Below are 16274 nucleotides of genomic sequence, written 5' to 3' on the forward strand. Positions count from 1 at the left end.
AGGCGGTTCATGATCGTAAACCCTCCAATGTGGCTGAATTACAACAATTCTGCAAAGATGAGTGGCCAAAATTCCTTCAGGGCATTGGAAAAGACTCAGTTATCACAAATGAATGATTGCACTTGTTGCTGCTAAGTGTGGCCCAACCAGTTATTAGTTTTAGGGGGCAATCACTTTTTCACACAGGACCCTGTAGGTTTGGATTTATTTTTACCCTAATAATATAGACCTTTGTTTAAAAACTGCATTATGTGATTATTTGTGTTACTCATGTCTAATATATACATTTGTTCGGTGATCTGAAACATTTAAGTGTGACAAACTTGCAAAAGAGTAAGAAATCAGGAAGGGGCAAACACTTTTTCACACAACTGTATATACAGCAAAACTGAAGTATTATAGTATGTAGTGAAAATCTGATCCTTCTTTGAAGCTCAGCACATAGCTGAGCTTCAAAGAAGGCCCATAATGGTAGTGCAAGTGCAGTGCCCCAGGGTCCTGGTCATTGCAGTAATGTCATTCTCCTCTAGGGGGGAGTGATGTTACGTTTGAAGGCAATAAAGGAGATCACTTTACCAGGTAACACCAACACACAACACACTTCATACTCCAGTCCACCAGGGGGAGCTATGCTCCTATTTATTAGGACACTCTTCACATATAGGTAAAACTGGTGGTCTGGATAGGAAGTTAGGCAGAAGCTGGCTGGGCTTCACCCAGTGAGCTGCTATCTGAGCTCCGCTCAGGTAGTTGGTCCCTGACAGGGGTGGGATCCTGTCAGAGGCCTAGACAGAAGGCCACGGAGCTGCGCCTGCCCCACGTGCGGCAGCATCCTAAGAAAGAGACACGAACAGAGAACTGTATTGTAGAGGGTGAGAAACGAAGTCATAGCAAAAGGAGAGGAAACCAGAAGGAGTTCTGCCCTGTACAGGCTGCCTCCTTCTGAGGCGCAGTATCCGGTAGCCGGAACACCGAGGGAGCAACAGTCCCTATGCCTTGCTCCAGAGACTGGCAGGACAGCTAATTCAACGTTACTGATCCGCCCTACACCCAGGAGGCACGGTGGCAATTTGTGGGGGCCAGGGCGTGCTAGAGTTCCTGTAAAAAGCCTCAAGCCACCAGTCATACGGGTTTGTCCTATCCATTGGGGGACAGAGAGAGAGACATAACATCTAGAACATCTACTACAGTTGTGAGGACCTTATGAGAGGCTCGGCAATAAGGTACTACAACACCCAGGCGCTAGAGGAAGGCTACTGATTTCCACCTGGATAAGGGGACTCTGGATTTGCCTTCAAACCGGCCGGACTCTGCCTGCCCTGTGATCTGGTGCTCTGGACTGTGGATGCTGAAGCCTTCAGTAAAGGTAAAGGGACTGCAACCTTGTGTCCTCGTTCTTCACTGTGCCTCTCACCATCCACCCTCTACACTCTGGGAAGCCCTGGGGACACCCTTCACCTGTGGGCGGGTATACCATCTAGCTGCCATAACATCACCCCAGCGGACCCCTAAGCAGTGTCAGTCACCCTGACCGAATACCACAGGTGGCGTCACAAACATTTCCCCTTTAAAGACCTTCCCCTTATTTACAACGGACGTCCCTAGGGCCACGGACCGTGACAGCCACCGTGACATCCCCCTTGAGAACCGAAGGACCTGGTACCGAGTACCCCTAGCCCTTGGGGGCGCTCCACAAGGGGCATTCAGCAGGCCCATTGGCTGTCAGAGTAAACCATTGGTGCTCCACGGTCACGGGTACGCACATGCACTGGTGCACTTTCTATTTATACAACATTGACAGCAAGGTTTAAATGATTAACAGCTCTGGTCACGGCTGTTAGGGACAGATGCTGGCTGTTTAATAGAGTAGGTATCTGCCTTTTGTCGAGATGACCTCAGCTCCAAAACCTTCACCATACGTGATCACCCCTATAATAAGGTACATTATTTTGCACAAAGGGGTTAAAGGACTGTTCCCAAGATTGCAAGTTATTCTTCATTCATAAGATAGGGGATAACTTACTGATGGATGGGAGTCTGACGCTGGGAACCCTTAGTCCCATGGACAATGAATGGAGCTGAGGTTGAGCGTTCTCTTCATTCTAGACAGAACTCGGCAGGGCCTGGTTCCCGGACTCCTGGTTCCCAGACTGGAGCCCCATTTTTTGTGATCTCTCTTGACCACATTGGTCAGACTAGCATGACCATTAAGTTATACCCTCTACAGTGGATAGGATACAACTTCCTATCTTGGGAACAACCCTTTATTAATTCTCTGTATCATACACCACACTTCTAGGCCTATTTTCTACGGTTTGTAATCAGTGGCAATCTATTAGAGGTTTAAAACGCAAGTATTTGATCAACCCAGTTGCTAATTGTTTGACTTACAGACAGAGAGTATTAATTTATTCAATACTGTAATTTTTTGTCAAATGGTAGCAAATGAGCAACGGCACAACTGTAAATCTTCATGGCTTTGGTTTTAGTGACTGATTATACTAATTATCAATGGAGATTATCATGTCACTTACTGATCCTTAATTAGTGTTGTTTTGTTAGTTCCTAGGCCATATTATCATATTTGGTAAATGTTCATTTTCATACATATTAATTAGAAAAAAGTATTTTGAAGGCATTGAGTTCATTTTCCATAAAGAAGCATTGATTGCCAGGCAAACTGTTGTCTAGCCATCAGTATTGTAAAAAATTCACTACATCATGCATTCAGCAGAAATGTGAAAATACTCAACAGTAGGGCTTGAAATTAAAATCCTGGAGCCTCATTAGGCAGAGTACGATATGAAGAAAATACCCGGGCCTTGTGAGAAAGACCAAGCTGAACTCTCAGCATGTGAATACAAATCCTTCCCCATTTTGAAAATATTTCGACACTTTTCTATTTTTGTCAGCAGGACCCAATATAACATTAAAATATACAGTACATATACTATTACTTCTCATGTCAGGTTTGCTTCTTTGCTGCAGGCTCAGGAGCTGAGCTTGCTTCTTTGCCAGCAGATGATGGCTGTGTTATTCAGCCATCATCTTCCTCCACCTCCGCCTCCAGTTGTTAACCTATTAAATGCTGCTGTCAATCTCTGAGAGTGGCATTTTCAACACATCACCTTGGGGGCATGCCATTTTAAGCTCCCATAATCCCCCTTTAACATGATTACGTGGTGCCATGACAGCCAAGCAACTGCTGTAGACCTCTATGTCTGTCATCATGGTTCTTCTATCAAGACCAGCATGTGGCTTCCATTCTTGAAGACTATGAATTTCACTGTAATGTATAATACAAAGATATTAGAGTATAAGGTTCAAGTAATCTTACACACAGTGTATAGTGCAAAATACAGTAAAAATAAAAAATAAAATGTTTTTAAAAAGATGAAAAATATATAGAAGTTTGAATCAACCTATTTATCCCCATTAAAAAAAAATATTAAAAAAATAAATACACATATGTGATAATGCAACGTCTTTAAAAGTTAGATCTATCAAAATATAAAATTAATTTACCTGATCGGTAAACGGCTTAATGAGAAAAAAGTCAAAACATTAGAATTGATACAAAATGTATAAAAATGCAATACAATACAAAATGTTGTATCTATACCAAAATTGTATCAATGAAAGCATCACCACACAAAAAAAATATGTCCTCACACAGCTACATGAACCAAAAAATGAAAACGCTATGGGTCTTGAAAAATAGCAACACAGTTTTGCCAGAATTTGCAAATTTACAAATCAATTTTTATCACTGGAATTTTTAAAAAAACTTCTGCATGTTTGGTCAAACTGAACCAGAGAACTGTACAACTAATTCATTTTTATTACATAATGAACTCTGTAAAAACCAAACCTAAAAAACTATTGCAAAATTGGGCTTGTTTTTGCTGCACATGGAATTTTTTTTCCCATTTTTAAATACATTTGTAGAGTAAAAAGAATGATGTCGTTCAAAAGTGTAACTCGTCTTGCAAAAAACAAGCCCTCATATGGCTACATCGACAGAAAAATAAAAAACGTACGGCTTTTGGAAGTAGGGGAGTATAAAATTAAAGCGCTAAAATGTAAAATTACCATGATGGGAAAGGGTTAATTATGTTACTAAACCAAATATTACTGCAGCCATAGAAAGAATTGTGCCTCACAGGATCGTATTTATGAAAACTGCCACAAGTGCTGTGCTGCCTTCCAAACAACTAGTGTGTAGGGATGAGCAAACCCAAACTGTAAAGTTTACAAGCATGGACTTCTTACCTTGTTACTGTTTAGGTTTGGAAGAGTAATAAAGTTTGTTGAAAGGCTGCAGTGCAGCTAATCAACAAACTTTTCGATGTGGGCACTGCTGGCACAATCATAGCCATGCCAAGTATTGGCATGGCTGTGATTGGCCAACACATCACATGAGGAAAAAAATAGATGTGGGGTCCCCCCCCTATTTTTGATAGCAAGGGCAGGTAAAACAGATAGCTGAAGGCTGCAAACCTCAGCTGTCTGCTTTACCTTGGCTAGTTATCAGAAATACAGGTGCCCACACATTTATTTTTAAATACAGGTCCCCCCCATTTTGATAACCAGCCAAGGTAAAGCAGACAGTTGGGAGCTGGTACTCTCAGGTTGGGAAGATCATTGATATTGGCCCTCCCCAGTCTAAAAATAACAGCCATCAGCTGTCCCAGAAAAGGCGCATCCATTAGATGCGCTAATTCTTGTGCTTTGCTCAGCTCTTCCCGCTTGCCCTGGTGCATGGATAAGCTAGGTAATATTTTGAGGTTGATGTCATCTGTGTAATTTTTGCAGGGGTTAGTAATGGGATGGTGTCTATCTGACTCCCCCATTACTAATCCGGAAAGTGAATAGTTAAAAAAACACAAACACACAGAAAAAAATACTTTACTTGAATGAAGTCTCCCCCACACTCCTTTGTTTACCCATTTATTAATTAGGTCACAGACACACAAAGAGGACTAAAAAATCCTCTAGAAAATTGACAAAAAAATCACAGAGAAAAAAGCAGAGATGGTTACCTGCTGAAGCCTCCAAACAAATGCACTAGCAGGGCGCATCGGACCCGAATAATGATGGCAACAACAGAGGTGCAAAAAATACCGATGAAACAACCACTTTCAATCCAGTATTGGTTGTTTGGCATTAGTGCACATACAGGCCCAGTGCTACAAAATGCATGCTGTGTGAATAGAGGCCTACAGTTTACAGAGCCATCTTGGTCCGACTGCACCCTGCAAGATAAAGTGCAAAAAAACCCCCCAAAAAACCCCCAAAAAACAAACAGCATGCATTTTGTAGCACTGGGCAGCCCGCCTGTATGTGCGTTAGTAATAGGCTGTAGACCAGATGCTCTGCATTGCTTGTGTGAACAATGCCACATACAGACTATTATCGCTTATCTTTTTGTGCACTAATGCCAAACAACCAATACTGGATTGAAAGTGGTTGTTTCATCGGTATTTTTTGCACCTGTGTTTTTGCCATCATTAATCGGGTCGGATGCGCCCTGCTAGTGCATTTGTTTGGAGGCTTCAGCAGGTAACCATCTCTGCTTTTTTCTCTGTGATTTTTTTGTCAATTTTCTGGAGGATTTTTTAGTCCTCTTTGTGCGTCTGTGAGCTTTTACTCAATGTTTAGCGTTAGGACCGGCAAAAATGTAAGGACCCTTAACGTGGGTTGACGGCTTACGTATTGAGGCCCCAATATTAACTAATACCTTACATACATTGATATGTTTTTTTTTTGCACTTTATCTTGCAGGGCACAGTCGGACCAAGATGGCTCTGTAAACTGTAGGCCTCTATTCACACAGCATGCATTTTGTAGCACTGGGCAGCCCGCCTGTATGTGCGTTAGTAATAGGCTGTAGACCAGATGCTCTGCATTGCTTGTGTGAACAATGCCACATACAGACTATTATCGCTTATCTTTTTGTGCACTAATGCCAAACAACCAATACTGGATTGAAAGTGGTTGTTTCATCGGTATTTTTTGCACCTGTGTTGTTGCCATCATTAATCGGGTCCGATGCGCCCTGCTAGTGCATTTGTTTGGAGGCTTCAGCAGGTAACCATCTCTGCTTTTTTTCTCTGTGATTTTTTTGTCCATTTATTAATTAAAAATAAATCCGGGAAGTTCCAACGGTAATTCAATAGTGAAATGACCCATGACAACCATCGAATCTCATGTAGTCTGGTTGTGAGAAAGTTCTCATAACGAGACATCTTAGTTCACTCCCGTTCAGCGCTAGGCATGGGAATTCTCACCCTCCTGCCTGTTGCTGACTGCGAGTAACCCTATTGAGCCTCGCTTTCTCATAATGAGACTTCATAGGATTCGATGGGTGGTACTGTGATGGTGTGATATGCTATGTGGGTATCATTTTTGTGTATATTTATTTTTTCCTTAATTGGTGTTCTCTTGTAGGATGAGTTGTTATTTGCCATCTGATATTCTCCCCACAGTTCTGGATTGATATCTCTCCACAGGGTCAGTGAATAATGTTGTTTGCTAATATGCTAATGACATGTTGACCTAGCTTGTTGAAACAATGAGCCCCTGGACCCACCCCCCTAACCTGTGAATGAGGAGAGGGACTTGTAAACATCAGGGAGGTGAGACAGAGATCAGATCCTGTGTGGAACCATGATGTGAAGACAGCACATCAGAGAGAGAAAGAAGGGAATATGGACTGTTATCCTCTGTGCTGGATTGTTGGACTTTTATCCTGTTACTGAACTGCATTTGTGTTCTGTAATATTTTATCCTTTGTGTGGTGGATCATACAGTATATGGACCTTTTGTACTTTTGCCTAAATAAAGGTCTTGGGATTGTTCACTATTCTCTTGCTCTGTTGATTGTGTGATACCGAAGAAGGCACCTGTGACAGGTACATTTCATTATTGGATTATCATTGGAAATTTCTGGATTTATTTTAATTAATAAATGGGTAAAAAAGGTAGTGTGGGTAGTGGAGAGTCTTTAATCAAATAAAGTATTTTTTTCTATGTGTTTATTTTTGCTACTAAGTTAGTAATGGGGGTTTCAAAGTGACACCTCTCCATTACTAACTCCTGGGCTCATGTCAACCAAGTGCTGACATCAACCCCAAAAACAATTACCCCAATTGCCACTGAAGCAAGGCAATTGGGAAGAGCCAAGGTTAAAAAGAACCTGTCAGCAGGATTTTGATAAGTAAACTACATGCATTGTAATGCTGGCTCTCTTACACTGATTCAAATTATACCTGTGGTAAAGAAATCTGTCCTGTGGTTCTTGTGTAATGTTTGTATGAAGTTTTCAGTTAATGATACATTATATTCATGTTTGGGGCAGGCAAAGTCTTACCTTCCTGCTCTAGGCCAGAACACAAAAGAAAGCCCTGCCCACAGGCTGCCTCGAAGCACAAGCATGTTCCTCATCACAGAGACAGAGAGAGACAGACAGAGAGACAGATAGAGAGACAAAGAGAGTGTGGTACGGAAAGAGACAAGGAGACAGACAGACTCTCTCTTTCTTATACATCAACCACTCATATGTACACAGTCCCCTTCAGAGACGATGCCACAGTAACACATGAAGAGTATCTCAGCGAACCCGCCACAGCAGCACAGAGTATGTCAGGGACCCCGCAAAAGTAGCACAGACTGTCAGTGACCCTACCCCAGCAGCATTCAGTATGTCAGCGAAGCCGTTAAAGCATCTGTCTATATCTGTCTGTCTCTTTGTATCTCTGTCTCTCTGTCTGTCTCTCTGTGTATCTCTGTCTGTCTGTGTCACTCTCTTTGTCTCTATGTCTCTCTCTGTCTGTGTGTGTCTTTCTCTCTCTGTGTCTGTCTCTATGATGAGGAACATGCTTGTGCTTTAGGGTGGGCCTGTGAGCAGGTCTTTTCTTGATGCTCTGGAATCAAGCAAAGACCTGCCCACAGGTCCACCCCAAAGTACGAGCATATCATTAACTGAAAACTTCACACAAACATTACACAAGAACTACAAAATGGATTTCTTCACCGCATATATCATTTTAATCAGTGTAACAGCGCTAACATGACAATGCTTGTAGTTTACTTAGCAAAATACCGCTGACAGGTTCTCTTTAAGCTGAAATTTGGAGGTTGGGAATGGTCCAATAACCATGGGCATTCTCAGTTTATTAATATAACCCTGCAGGTGTCTGCTTTATCTCAGATTTTTATTAATTGTTTTTTCATTGTTTTATTTTTTCATTGCTAATAAATTAAAAATACTAAAAACAAATACCACGTGGGGTCCCCCATATTTTTGTATTATATATTTTTCCCAGCAAAGGGAAAGCAAACAGGGGGCTGATATTAATAGGTTAATAAGGTTAGCTCTTGGCCACCCCAGAAATGGCACTTCTGCTAGAAGCGTTGATTCTAGGGCGTACGCCTCTGCTCTTTCCACTTGTCCTGGTGCGGTGGCAATCGGGGTAATGGGATTGTGGGGTTGATGTCAGCTGTGTAATGTCCTCTGACATTAAGCCCACAGGTTTTTAATGGCCAGGTGTCTATCAGGCACCCCCATTACTAACCCAGTAAGAAAAAAAGAAAAGAAAACACACTGAAAAAATCTTTATTTGAAAAAAAAATGCCCCAACAATTTCCTTTTTTTTCCCCCATTTATAAAAAAAATATTAAAAATAATAATCCACAGGCTCCACCGTAATCCATGATATGGAGGTCCCACAATGATCCCAGTCTTTTTAATCCAGTCTATGGAACTCCGTTTAGAGAACATAGCTCCACAGACTGCCCTGCCTTCAAGTGAGACCCAACTGCTGTGAACTGAGGTGACATCAGTAAGGTTATCTCCGTTCATAGGAGCCAGTTCTCACAAAGGCATCCCCTCTGTCAACTGGGCTAATCTTATTGACGTCATCTGAGTTCACAGTGTCCGGTTCTCACAAGGGCAGCACAAGTGCCAGACTAAAGAGCGACCACGAGTCCAGCACTGAGCACTCATCAGTCTGGCGCTTGTGCTTCCATCCAAAGAACCAGCCACTGTGAACTGTGATGAACTGAACTGAGGTTCTTTAGGTTACCAGAGTTCACAGCCACCATGTTTCTCGGCAGCTGTGCGGCTCAAAAACCTCAAGGTAGCCTTTAAAGGAGACTTTAACGTTAGTGAAGTAACCTTAGTTTACAGCTTCTTGGTGTTCCAGCAGCTGGAAACTCCAGCAACTATAAAGTCTCCTTTAAAGGCTACCTTAAGGCTTCCTGGCCTCACAGCTACCACAAGACCTGGTGGCTGAGAATGCAGGTAAAATGGGAGACCCCACGTCATTTTTTTAGGGTACCCCCATTTTTAATAAACATCAAAGGCAAAGCAGACAGCTTGGAGTTGATATTAATAGGTTTGGAGGGTCCATAGATATTATCCCCTTCCCAGAATAATAAGACCAGCTCACATCTGTCTGCTTTCCCTTGGCTGGTTATTGAAAATAGGGGGGACACTATGTCATTTTTTTATCTATTAGTATTTTTCATTTATTTATTGGTAATAAATAAATGGAAAAAAATGGTGTGGGACCCATTTTCTTAATAATCAGCTGATGTCTGATAATAATTGGCTGGAAATGCCCATGATTATTGGGATCCAAGAAGTATCATTTCTCCTTGCGGAGAGTGACATGTTAAGCATGTCGAGATGAGGAGACTTTAAGCCGCAATGCTCCTCTGGGAAATATGCAAATGTCTCTTCAGAGAGGAAGAGGACAAGAACTCTAGTACCACGTATTGGAAGTAGCAATCATAACAGTTAACGGCTTTAAGTCTCCTCATCTCGACATGCTTAACATGTCACTCTCAGGAAGGAGAAACGATACTTATTGGATCCCGGTCAGATGCCTCTCACACAGCCAAACCAGATCTCCACTTTGCACTGACGAGAGTCAGTACCCCGAAACACAGTGTCTGTAAATTGAGATCTGGTATGGCTCTTATCCTAAGTCATGTGACAAGGCTCGTTAAAGGGTCGACGTTGACTGTTAGGTTTGCTACTTCCAATAGGTGGCACGAGAGTTCTAGTCCTCTTCCTCTCTGAAGAGACAATTTGCATGATTATTGGATCATCCTGTACGTTATTTTCTCACCAAAGGTGTACATACCATAGAACTTGATCAGGCAATTTTCGAGAATGGGATTCAAATCTTGATACTGGGTGGAAAAACGAATATTGGACTTCTCCGATCAGAAGAATGAATAAGAAATTGACCCAAGGGTTATTAGCACAAAGGTGGAAAGTGGGAAGCATAGACCTTCTATCCTATGTTGCAAAACCTGGCACCATAGCGAGAGGCATAATTCAACAGCTTTATTTTGTCTATGTCAATTTTAATAAATTATAAAGAAAAAAATGATAGGGAAAGAATTTATCTTCCATGTCTTGATGAAGTTGGTAGGACTTCGTACAGCGCCAAAGACTGACAGAGATCTACATCAGGAGAGTTGATAGTTTGCCGCATATAATAAAAATTTGAAGTTCAATATACACCAAATTCATATAACACTTACCTGACGCACTTATTAGAGCGCTATATTTTTGTACTATTTGAATTTAAAATCAGATTGATAAAATTCTATGTGCCTCTTTTCTTTTTCTTTTTTTTTAGGAAAGCCCACTTGGTTCTTAGAAAACTAGAAAAAGTAAGCAGCCATTGTTCTGGACTACTGCGAAGTGCACACATCCAACGCAGGATAGACAACATTCCATACCTAATCTGTCACAGCGAAGACCTTCGAACATCAGGTTTAGTTTTGTATAACATTTTGAGGGACAACAAATTTACATGCGAAGAGAAAATGGTATCCATGCCTCGCAATACGTACGGAGATTCGAAAGGACGATGAGCGCTCTGATGAATCTCTAACTTCCTCGAGATGTTTTCGGAAGAGAATTAATGGTCATGCCAACGTCATGTCACGAGCAGCCAAGAAACCTATCATAGCGACTTTTATAAACTATGAACAGAAAAAGTGCTATGAAAACTCATATCCATTTTTGAAAAACGTTCCTAAGCAGAGACAAAGGTTTTTTTTAATACATTTTTTGTTTGGAAACCCAAGAAGAGTACCAGCAAGGCACTGCTCTACAACTTGCTCCTTGGAGATGTTCCCAGTCTAATCTTTTTAGTTTCCCTTTTGGTTTTCCAATTAATGTGGAAATGATGCAGGGACTTTTATATTTTTCTTGCTTTTATAGGTCACTTAACCTGCTCATTTTTTTGTGCGTATTGTCCAACAATCTGTATGCATCAAACTTCTTATTACGGTACGTACTTTGTGTACACTGTCACAGTGATCATATAACTGTATTCACTTCATTGTGTTACGTGTTCCAGATATCACGGAAACTAAGATGATGGACTAATAAAGAATTGGATATTTATGAGGGACAGAAGAAGAGGATACAAGATGGAAATCAGGATGCAAAAACTATAAACTGATTTCTGAAGAAAGCAAACCATTGTTTAAAAACTACATCCATTGAATAAAGAGTAAAATTAATGAATGTCAACTGATAGTATTGGTCTATGGAAAGAAACCTGGTGAAATTATATGGATTTTTGATGTTAAGCTTTTTTAACTAACAAATATTTGCTGCTATACGAAATAATGAAAAGGCTATATCCATCTGGAATAAAAAAAAATTGGATTTCAATTAAGTTCTTGTGTAAAAAAAAAAAAAGATATAATTCATGGGGATCTATAAATGAATTAGAATCTTATGATGGTAACAGATTTAAAGATTATCCTTAAAGAGGATCTATCACTTATCGGAAAACCTCATAAAGTAACATAAGACCAGACGTAAAACCTTCTCATACATATTATTTAATTAGAGAAATTAAAACATTTCCTCATTAATTTAGTGATTAAAGCTCTGGCCCTTTAAGAAAAGGAAAACTGAAGTCAGCTCAACTTGGGCTCTCTACTTTCTCACTATTTTGATAGCTGTTTGAGACTTCCTGCATCTGAGCTGATAGATACTGTGCCACTGTGTAGGAGGAGGCTGGAATGGTGCTGCATGTACATATGGCAGGAGAGATTCTTCATGCTGAATGTAGTTATATATCGAAGATGGAACCCTGTGCATTATGGATCCATAGGATGAGGAGGATAGAAGTAGTAGTATAGATAAATTATAATCCCACAGCCTTCTTCACTGTGTGGTTTGGCTGCTACTGGCTCTATACAGCATGTAGTAAAAGACTCACATTAACCCTTTACTAGCAGTTGTGTCCTCCTTTTAGCAGATTAACCCTTAATCGGCAGTTGTTTTCTCCTTTGTCTCCTTTGAGCAGATTAACCCTTTACTAGCAGCTGTGTCTTACTTTAAGCAAATAAACCCTTAACCAGCAGTTGCTTCCTTCTTTTAGCAGATTAACCCTTTACCAACAATTGTGTCCTCCTTTTACCAGATTCACCCTTAATTAGCAGTTGTGTCCTCCTTTGAGCAGATTAACCCCTTACTGACAATTGTGTCCTACTTTTACCAGATTCACCCTTAATCAGCAGATGTGTCCTCCTTTTAGCAGATTAACCCTTTACCAGCAGATGTGTCCCCCTTTAAGCATATCAGCCCATTTAGCATAATCTATATTCTTTTTTTTTTTAGCCACCCTGCATAACATACAGATAAATTTTATTACATGTTTGATATATAAGAATATTCAGCATGAAGTAAAGTTCAGGCTCCTGATTGAAAGGAAAGTTATCACCTTATTTGCATTTCAATGCTTCATTGTTCATTGGGATGCACTGGTGAAATGATCCCTCACATTTGTGAATCTGTTTAGGTGAGTTTACGAGAAAATTGTATTCTACAGACTTCAAACTTGACAAAACAGTCAAATTGATGAGGCCAACCAAAGTCCTAAGAGCAAGGCTCCATTTACCATTCAAATTCTGTATAGAATCAGCTCCCCCTTTCTCAGTTGATAGTACATCCCTGAGTTGAGAATATTGCCAGATTTGGAGATCACGGTGGTAAAGTGAAGCTAAAGGTGGTTTGCCGGAATACTGAGAGAAATCTTCTGATTTGTGAATGAAATCTTCAAAAAAGTCTTATATTTTCATCTACTGCAACTTCCTGAGTTTTTGTCAGAATGGATAGGTCCTCTTTAATTTCTTTGCAAATCACTTTATTAGGGGATTTGCTTTCATTCCTGTACAATAATTGTGATTGGTCAGCTCAGTGCCCATGCCACTATCTTTGGGGATCAACTGCTGTAGTAGATTGTTCTGATAAGCACAACAACCAGAGGAGGAGACAGGGGCTGACCCATCACTGCCATCATCTGTACTCCTATTGAGCTGATATCAATACAGGTGAAAGAATTAGACCGGGGAAGACCGGGATTTAGAAAACACTTACATGCATTTTTTTTCTTTTAATGAATGAAGACAAATCCCATAATAAAGTAATTTTCAAAGTTTCATAACTTTCCATGCTGGACAAAATTCTAAAAAACATTTTTTTAAATTAATTTTAATATATCATTTTTTTCAGAAACAGCACCGCTTTAATTTACAGGACATGTCTGGTATTGCAACTCAGCCCTATCAATTCCAGGAGTAGCATTGGTTCTTAATAGAAAGCAGTTTCTTTTAACCTACTCACTTCTTTTTACAATAATTTTGTTTTGTCCGGTGTAAAAATCTGTAAGTTTGTCCCTTAACTTGGAAGAATTCACCATTTAAAACTGACCCTTGAGGAAAGATTTTCAGGTGATAAAAACTGATTTTGGATCTCCCAGCTGTGATAGCCCAACTAGCTTTTCTTAAAGGGGTTGTCCAAACTTGGGTCAAAAGTCTGCAGCTGAGGACTTGTGTATATTTTTGGAGTAAGATACTTAAGTAACGTATTAAGTTATTTGAGTAACATGATAAATTTGATAGGCGGGTGTGCTCACACCCTGTTCGGGCAATCCATACCCTGTCCGGCCCATTCTACGCCCCATTTTGGAATAACTGGGGTGTAAAGACCAAAAGCCGCAATATTTTTGTGCATTTTGTATAAGACACTGGCTATGCAATGTTAACCAGGTGTATTGAACTCTGAAATGCTGTGTCGTACTTTTAGTAGCTACACGGCAGATTAATTGACACAGGCGGGTCCCTGGTGTCTTCTCCCTGACAGTGACTGACAGGTCTCTGCCTACGTATGCGTGGCTTAAACATACCTGGCTGAGATCGGACAGCCAATGTCGGATACATGACGATTAGTGATGAGCGAGTACACTCGTTGCTCGGGTTTTCCAGAGCACGCTCGGGTGACCTCCAGGTATTTATGACTGCTCAGAGATTTAGTTTTCATTGCAGCAGCTGAATGATTTACAGCTACTAGCCTGCTTGATTACATGTGGGGATTCCCTAGCAACCAGGCAACCCCCACATGTACTCAGACTGGCTAGTAGCTGTAAATTATTCAGCTGCCGCGATGAAAATTAAATCTCCGAGCAGTCATAAATACTCTGAGGTCACCCGAGTGTGCTCAGGAAAACCCGAGCAACGAGTACACTCGTTCATCACTAATGACGACCATTGATTGGGCAGTAGGTGTTTGTACTAGATTTCTGGAAGTAAACACATTAATGAATCACCCCCTATGAGACTGCACACTTTTGTTGTCCCAGACCCGGACAACTCCTTTAATTCAGACTGTTAATAATGGGGAAATTTTTTTACTGTACTTGTAAAATTATGTAACTTATTTCATTCATCCATGTAATGGAATCTGAACCCATTTATGAAAAAAACACAAAAAACCCCCATAAGAATGCAGAGAATGATTACCACCGGAGATACTTTATTCACCAGTGTGAAGCAAATATCATGATGTATCACTTCTTCTGCATATGTGATTGACTATGTTAATTCACGTCTTTTACTGCTGGCAAAATCATTGTCCTACAAGGGATGGCTCAGATTGTCCATTTTATATTTATAAAATATGTCTCTAATAATGGATCGGCCTGGATGGAATAAAATCATGCAGCAGGATAAAGTATGTTCCATAATTCATAATATGTGTATTATTAACATCCATTGCAAATGACAAAAGTGTTTCATCACCAATTGACTCTGTTATATGTATTTTACGATGGGTGGAAAGTCAAGATGTCCTCGGAAATTCTGGTAAGTCTTTCCCTTGAATGTTTTCCAGATAACCCATTAAACAATGTATTCATTTGTTAATTATTCTTTGCTGTTCAAGGGTCTCCTTATTTCTCAAAATAACATAAAAAGCTCCATTTGATAATGGATTGTAACTAGACATGAGCGAATATGTTCAGAAAGCGGTCGCCGAATCCAAATTTGCCATATGCGTGCCATATTGGTACCCAATTTATGCCGCATTTACGCTTAAGGCTCATTGCCAAACATATTCGTTCATCTCTTCTACCATTGACTCCATTGGCATTCGGCTATGTTCGGCAAATATTGCAAATACAATATTCGCCAGCAATTGTAATCCGAAACGAATATTTAAAAATTTGGTTATCTCTATTTGTAATCTGGAAAGAAAAGGGAAATACAGGAGTGCTATCTAAGCGTAGTAGGTCAATTTAAAATCAGGAAAAAAGTGAGACATGGTTTTACTCACCTTGTGGAGTTGTGCAACCTGTGTCACGAGTGTGTCAGATGCAACAGACTATCACTCTGCAGTTGGCAGCAGGTCTCTGTGTTTGGCATTACATACACCTCCTTAATCCTTCTGACTCTTGGACCCAGCGGCAATCTCCATCTGGCTCTAGTTGACACACCTGGACCATGGGGTTTATAAATCCCCAGTCGGCTGCAGAGAGCTTGGAGCTATAGCAGTCAGCTACCTTCCTCTTTGGAGCTGTTTGAGAACGTTTGGTGTAACCTTCGAGTCTGCTCAAGCTAAGTTCATTCCCCTTGTCTGTCTACCTTTTTGTCTTTAGTTTACAGTGGGGATTGACCAGTGCTCATTCTCTCCCTATCCAGGGCCTAGCTCTCGGGAGATACAGGGCTTAGGTAAGGTGTTATCAGATATGCCTAGCGGTCTCCATTCCCCCTTTCCCAAGTGTTTGGGCTTCCTTCCCCTCATCCTTTCGTGTTGTACTTAGTTTTCCCACACTGTGCGTGACAACCAGACACAACTCTGGAAAGAACAAAATAACGGTAATGATCCCTGGTGGTGGATCTGTGCCAATGTGGTTACTGTGGACAATTCCTTAGAAGAGTTCCAACCAGTGATAAGT

At 40.7% G+C, this 16274-nt stretch overlaps 1 protein-coding gene across 4 annotated transcripts in view; it reads left to right on the forward strand.

Annotated features, from left to right (window-relative positions):
* The window catches only part of ASTN2 (astrotactin 2), a 939506-nt gene extending 924303 nt beyond the window's left edge, over positions 1-15203 (forward strand). For all 4 annotated transcript variants that reach the window (XM_077283456.1, XM_077283455.1, XM_077283458.1 and 1 more), the window contains one exon: positions 10656-15203. In XM_077283456.1, the coding sequence (XP_077139571.1) occupies positions 10656-10893 (238 nt within the window). In that variant the 3' untranslated portion in view covers positions 10894-15203. The remainder of the gene's footprint in view (positions 1-10655) is intronic.
* Positions 15204-16274: the final 1071 nt, after the last annotated feature.

This window comes from Ranitomeya variabilis, chromosome 2, assembly GCF_051348905.1.
Source record: "Ranitomeya variabilis isolate aRanVar5 chromosome 2, aRanVar5.hap1, whole genome shotgun sequence".
Taxonomy (NCBI): Eukaryota; Metazoa; Chordata; class Amphibia; order Anura; family Dendrobatidae; genus Ranitomeya; species Ranitomeya variabilis.